The sequence below is a fragment of the Procambarus clarkii genome, chromosome 14 (genome assembly GCF_040958095.1).
Source record: "Procambarus clarkii isolate CNS0578487 chromosome 14, FALCON_Pclarkii_2.0, whole genome shotgun sequence".
Lineage (NCBI taxonomy): Eukaryota > Metazoa > Arthropoda > Malacostraca > Decapoda > Cambaridae > Procambarus > Procambarus clarkii.
This window is the reverse complement of record NC_091163.1, coordinates 27923931-27931937: the sequence shown is the minus strand read 5'-3', so window position 1 is coordinate 27931937 and position 8007 is coordinate 27923931. Positions and strand designations below refer to the sequence as shown.

At 33.9% G+C, this 8007-nt stretch overlaps 1 protein-coding gene across 1 annotated transcript; it reads right to left on the bottom strand.

Moving 5' to 3' along the window:
- Positions 1–398: 398 nt before the first annotated feature.
- LOC138364720 (uncharacterized) lies at positions 399–4584 on the bottom strand. The gene is made up of 3 exons (XM_069324694.1): positions 4201–4584; positions 2389–2594; positions 399–1141 (listed from the first exon to the last, which is right to left on the bottom strand). Exons 1-3 carry the CDS (start codon positions 4301–4303, stop codon positions 1103–1105), a joined length of 348 nt encoding a protein of 115 aa, XP_069180795.1. The 5' UTR covers positions 4304–4584; the 3' UTR covers positions 399–1102.
- Between the last annotated feature and the right edge of the window lie 3423 nt (positions 4585–8007).

Genomic DNA, 8007 nt, shown 5'->3' with positions numbered 1-8007 from the left:
ATATAAATAAAATAAAATAAAATATTGTGATGGGTCAGTAGCTAGGGATGGGAAGGCAGGATGCAGTATGCCAAACTGAATTCGTGCGCCCCTTGAGGGACTTGAAGTAGAGGGATAGGGATCACAGGATAAGTATGGGTTGCACAAACTACTGGTAACAGGATGAGTATGGGTTGCACAATTAATTACTACAAAGTGGTTGAGTATGGGGTGCACGTAAATGAAGACTCCCAAGAAGCAAATCAGAGATCAGCCCAAGCTTCATCTTGAGGCAAAGCTCAATGCCTTAAGCCATATTGATGCTCTGTCCACAGAGCATTCTCTCTCTCAAATCATAATAGTACACTAATGGTTCCCTACACCACCCCTCAGGTGCAGCTGCAGCAGGCTTGGGTGACATGATGACTATGGGGTGCACAATAAACTAACACTCACAGAATGAGTATGGGCTGCACAATAAGCTACCTCTCACAAGATTAGTAATAAAGAAACATTAATTTTTTGGGTAGGGTGACTGAAACTCATCCTGGGGTAAAAATGTTTATTTAAATTTATTATAGTTAAATGAATTTAGTAAATTATTCCATATATTGTATTATAAGTGAATTGACACTAAACTATAAATGATACTAATAAGGTTTTAAAAATGAAAAACAGTAAAAATCCTTCATGTAAGATATGGAAGTTGAAAAGTAAATTAACTGTAAACTAAATTATAAACTGTAGACATAATATAAAGTATTATAAGTAAAATACCTATAAACTACCAAATAATGTGTAAGGAACCATTTCTATTGTTTGTCCTTTTTTACCTGTTTCCTCAGGTATTTTAAAATTCCCATTCCGTTGTTACTACACTGTTTTCCTGGTGTAGTTCCCTGTGGTTCAAATTTTACTACTTGTACTTCTTGCTGTTTCTGAAGGATTGCTAATGGTAGCCCTTGTTGCACCGGCGGAACTTTTTGTAAATGTTCCACCTGCGGAACTTTTTGTAATTGTTGAATTTCTTGCACCTGCGGTACTTTTTGGACTTTATGCACCTGCTGCACTTGTAGCTCGTCAGGATTTTTTTCCAGGGCATTATCGCTATCACCTTCTGATCCTAATGTAAGTTTATCTGCATCAAGCTTCCTTGTGCGTGCTGGAATAAAAAATAAAAATAAAAAATAAAAAATTTTGAAATGGAAGATCCTGTGTAACAAATTTAATCAGTTACTATGATCGAGCCGCAGAAATTTTACAGGAAAGATATGGTTGGGTTGACTGCATCTATCTGGACCTAAAAGAGGCATTCAATAGAATTCCACATAAGAGTTTGTTCTGGAAACTGGAACATATTGGAGGGGTGACAGGTAAGCTTCTAACATGGATTAAAAAATTTCAAACTGATAGAAAAATGAGGGCAGTAATCAGAGGCAATGTATTGGACTGGAGAAATGTCACGAGTGGAGTACCACAGGGTTTAGTTCTGGCATTCATGGATAAATAATAAATAAATTGTTCATGATTTTTTTAGACAAAAGCTAGAATATGCAGCAGTTGTATGGTGCCCATATCTTAAGAAGTACATGTACAAACTTGAAATGATACAAAGACGTCATGGGTGTCATAGGGGCACCAGCACACTGGTTTGCTAAAGGGCCCTTAATGCTGTCGAGACCTTATGGGCCCTTGGACCCATTACGTTAAGACATAGTGCTGTATTGGGCCACACACTTTTTGCCATATACATCAACGACAGAGATGATTGAATTGAAATTATATATTAGCCAGAACGCACTTCTCAGCCAACTATGCATGGCCCAATTTGCATAATAAGCCAAGTTTTCATGAATTAATGTTTTTTCGACTACCTAACCTACCTAACCTAACCTAACCTAACTTTTTCTGCTACCTAACCTAACCTAACCGATAGAGATAGGTTAGGTTAGGTAGGGTTGGTTAGGTTCGGTCATATATCTACGTTAATTTTAACTCCAATAAAAAAAATTGACCTCATACGTAATGAATTGGGTAGCTTTATCATTTCATAGGAAAAAAAATAGAAAAAATATATTAATTCAGGAAAACTTGGCTTATTAGGCAAATCGGGCCTTGAATAGTAGGCTGAGAAGTCTATTCTATCCTATTCTATCTGCCTATTTAAAATTATCTGTTAGATTAAGGACCTGCCCAAAACACTATGTGTGCTAGTGGCTTTACAAGAATGTAAAAACATCAATTCTATGTACTCTCATAATCCCAGTGTGCTATCTTGTATATAAATAAATAAACAAATAGTATGTAAGTACTGTACAGCATTATTCATGTTGATTCTATACCTTATCAAGCAAGTTCAGCATAAGAAGAATACAAATGAATACAACAGATTTAGACAAACTTCAATACCTGATTTTCAATCCTTCGTAGAACCCGGCTTGCTGTATTTCGTTCTAAAGCCTTCTTGCCTTTAAGTAGAAAACGGGCTTCCTCTTCTTTCTTCATTAATTCTCTACTGTTTCGGAAGTCACACTGGCAGAACTTGCAAACATTGCTTCGGACATGCACACATTGTTTGCAGTTTGTGCATCTCCTCAAGAATTTTCCCTGAAGACCTGAAGGAAATAGTTTCTAATAAAATACTTATATTCAAATGACCTATGCTGCAAAAATTATAAGTTAAATTGTTGTTAAAATGTACTACAGTAATTAAATATATTATTTAAATTATGAAATAATCTACATTAACACTAGTGAGAGCAATGTTAAAAATTTTAGGACTGCATCTGGAAATAACTTTAATTTTGGATGTGATTAACCATGCTGTAACTCGTATAACAAAACTGAGAGGAGTTGAATCCAACAGCCTGATTGACCAGGCTGTTAATTTCAAGCGAATACTATATTATTGGAAGAAAAAAAAATTATATATATATATATATATATATATATATATATATATATATATATATATATATATATATATATATATATATATGTCGTACCTAATAGCCAGAACGCACTTCTCAGCCTACTATGCAAGGCCCGATTTGCCTAATACGCCAAGTTTTCATGAACTAATTGTTTTTCGACGACCTAACCTACCTAATCTAACCTAACCTAACTTTTTCGGCTACCTAACCTAACCTAACCTATAAAGATAGGCTAGGTTAGGTTAGGTAGGGTTGGTTAGGTTCTGTCATATATCTACGTTAATTTTAACTCCAATAAAAAAAAAATGACCTCATACATAATGAAGTGGGTAGCTTTATCATTTCATAAGAAAAAAATTAGAGAAAATATATTAATTCAGGAAAACTTGGCTCATTAGGCAAATCGGGCCTTGCATAGTAGGCTGAGAAGTGCGTTCTGGCTACTAGGTACGACATATATATATATATATATATATATATATATATATATATATATATATATATATATATATATATATAATCAATATTGTAACTTTTTTTGTGTAATGACGTTTTCAAATAAAGTTAGATAAATATACACACATACCAAAAGAATAAGGGTGGTAGGAGAAGAAAATATGAAAGTGTTCAGTGAGGATCCACAAGGTCTTCTCTGAGTACTCTTTATTTTCTTCTCCGAGGCTATGGGTCCCTACACTTGCACCAGAGGTGGTACCCCTCATATATATATATATATATATATATATATATATATATATATATATATATATCGTACCTAGTAGCCCGAACGCACTTCTCAGCCTACTATGCAAGGCCCGATTTGCCTAATAAGCCAAGTTTTTATGAATTAATTGTTTTTCGACTACCTAACCTACCTAAGCTAACCTAACCTAACTTTTTCGGCTACCTAACCTAACCTAACCTATAAATATAGGTTAGGTTAGGTTAGGTAGGGTTGGTTAGGTTCGGCCATATATCTACGTTAATTTTAACTCCAATAAAAAAAATTGACCTCATACATAATGAAATGGGTAGCTTTATCATTTCATCAGAAAACAAATTAGAGAAAATATACTGTCAGGAAAACTTGGCTTATTATGCAAATCGGGCCTTGCATAGTAAGCCGAGTACGACGTTCTGGCTACTAGGTACAACATATATATATATATATATATATATATACATACATACATACATACATACATACATACACACATACATATATATATATATATATATATATATGACAGTGTCAGATTCAGTTTACTACAGTTTAGTAATTTCTTACCATTTGATGTACTAGGTAGATCCATGTTTGGTGAAGTTTTATAGCTGGAGCTGGAAGATCCTGTCGAGATGACTTCTTCAAAGAGAATAGCTTCAACACACATTGTGTCTTGAGTCTACCAGTACTTGGCCTACAGTTACCAGATCTGATTTACAGAAACTAGTGAACTATGGAGATAAGATTGTTAATAATATACTTTTTTTGAGATTCATATGACTTGCAGCTTAAAAACCAACCTTATTTTAAAATAGTACACTAAAGTACATAGCAAATTGCGAAATTCGTAGTTTTTTAACTACTTTAAAGCTAAATTCTCAAGCTTTGAAAATAAGCACAATTTGCTATTTTAAGCGGAATCTGGCAACTCTGATTTAGCATGTAAACATTGACTTGCATTCACAATGTAGTTATTTATTTTTCAACAATTTAAAACGAGTTATGAAAATACACACATTGGTACATTATTGCAAAGGCACTATACTATATATATATATATATATATAAATTGTTGCAAGTCGAGCAACAAATATTTTACATTGAACAACAAATGAGATTGGAAAAGCAGTATTGCCAAAATAGACCCCAGACACACCCTGTGGGTAGTAATGGACCCCCATACCGACCCTATGAGGGGTAGTGGACCCCATAATAACACTATGGGCGATAGTGGACACTATACAAACACTATGGGCGGTAGTTGACTTCATAGAGACCCTGTGGGCGGTAAGGGACCCCCTATCGACCCTGTGGGCGGCAGTGGACCCCCTATCGATCCTGTGGGCGGCAGTGGACCCCCTACCGACCCTGTGGGCGGCAGTGGACCCCTACCGAACGTGTGGGCGGCAGTGGACCCCCTACCGACCCTGTGGGCGGCAGTGGACCCCCTATCGATCCTGTGGGCGGTAGTGGACCCCCCCCATATCGACCCTGTGGGCGGCAGTGGACCCCCTATCGATCCTGTGGGCGGCAGTGGACCCCCTACCGACCCAGTGGGTGGCAGTGGACCCCCTGCCGACCCTGTGGGCGGTAGTGGACCCCTACCGACCCTGTGGACGGTAGTTGACTTCATAGCGACCCAGTGGGCGGTAGTGGACCCCATACCGACCCTGTGGGTGGCGGTGGACTCCATACCGACTCTGTGGGCGGCAGTGAACCCTATATACTAATCCTGTGGGCGATACTGTACCCTATAGTCATCCTGTGGGGGCAATGGATGCCATACATATCCAGTGGGTGTTATTGTACCCCATACTTATTCTGTGGGTGGTTGGAGCCCCATACCCATCCTGTGGGTTATAGTGGACCCCATACTCATCCTGTGGGTGGTATTGGACCCCATACCTATCCTGTGGGTGGTTGTGAGCCCATACCCATCCTGTCGGTGGTAGTGGACGCAATACACATCCAGTGGATGGTATTGGATCCCATACCCTTCCTGTGGGTGGAAGTGATCCCCATACCATTCCTGTGGGTGGATGTGACCCCCATACTCATCCTGCGGGTGTTATTGGACCCCTTACCCACCTAACAGGTGGTAGTGGACCCTATACTAATCCTATAGTTTCCAATAATCCACACCATACCATCCTGTTTGCAGTAGTTTACCCTATATACATTCCAACATAACATCGTTTTCTGTTAGCGTTCCTACAAAACATTCTTTAAAGATTTCTAAAGCACAAACTATAGTATATAATATTGATTGGTGAAGCACTTATTCTATGTAATAATTTATTGTGCTTATTATAATTTACTAAGAACAACTAATATTTCTCAAAACAAAACTACGAGCCTTCAATAGGATGTAGCTGATCTGTAATATTATAAGAGCATGGACAATAGTAGGTGAATTTCACAACCCATGTGGGACCTGAAAACTACAATTTTCGTTATAATTGAACCAATCACGACTATTCAGCTATCTACGTTGATGGACGAGTACTGTGAGACGTAAATTGGTACGTGAGGAAGAGTTTGAGCCTTGGTAAAAAAGTTAACTGGGAATATATCACATATGTACTAAATCACATTCCACATATTGACTTTAAGCACTAGTCATATATGTACTGTCTTGTGTGAGAACGGGTTGTATATATATATATATGCCAATATATATATATATATATATATATATATATATATATATATATGCCAATATATATATATATATATATATACCAATATATATATATATATGCCAATATATATATATATATATATATATGCCAATATATATATATATATGCCAATATATATATATATATGCCAATATATATATATATATATATATATATGCCAATATATATATATATATATATATATATATATGCCAATATATATATATATATGCCAATATATATATATATATATATATATGCCAATATATATATATATATATATATATATGCCAATATATATATATATATATATATATATATATGCCAATATATATATATATATATATATATGCCAATATATATATATATATATATATATGCCAATATATATATATATATATATGCCAATATATATATATATATATATATATATATATATATATATGCCAATATATATATATATATATATATATATATATATATGCCAATATATATATATATATATATATATATATATATATATATATATATGCCAATATATATATATATATATATATATATGCCAATATATATATATATATATATATATATATATATATATATATATATATATATATATATATATATATATATATATATATATATATATATATATGCCAATATATAAATATATATATATATGCCAATATATATATATATATACATATGCCAATATATATATATATATATATATATATATATATATATATATATATATATATATATATATATATATATATATATGCCAATATATATATATATATATGCCAATATATATATATATATATATATATGCCAATATATATATATATATATATATGCCAATATATATATATATATATGCCAATATATGTATATATATATGCCAATATATGTATATATATATGCCAATATATATATATATATATATGCCAATATATATATATATATATGCCAATATATGTATATATATATGCCAATATATGTATATATATATGCCAATATATATATTTTATTAAATATGACCGAAAAAGTAAGATTAATAATTCTAACACGAATTTTCTCAATCTTTCGTACATTATGCTTCACTGTTGGAGGTAAATCAAAAATCACTTCTCCAAAATTCATTTTTATTTCTAGTCTGACGCGACACGGGCGCGTTTCGTAAAACTTATTACATTTTCAAAGACTTCACAAATACACAACTGATTAGAACTTGCGTTTCCCTGATTTTATATCTACATTTGAGTGAGGTGGGAAGGGTGATGTGGCATTACATTTGAGTAAGGTGGGAAGGATGATGTGGCATTAGAGGATATTAATAGGGTATTAAAAGTATCAACACAAGACAGAACACGAAACAATGGATATTGAATAGAAGTGTTTGTAGAAAGCCTATTGGTCCATATTTCTTGATGCTTCTATATTGGAGCGGAGTCTTGAGGTGGGTAGAATATAGTTGTGCAATAATTGGCTGTTGATTGCTGGTGTTGACTTCCTGATGTGTAGTGCCTCGCAAACGTCGAGCCGCCTGCTATCGCTGTATCTATCGATGATTTCTGTGTTGTTTACTAGGATTTCTCTGGCGATGGTTTGGTTATGGGAAGAGATTATATGTTCCTTAATGGAGCCCTGTTGTTTATGCATCGTTAAACGCCTAGAAAGAGATGTT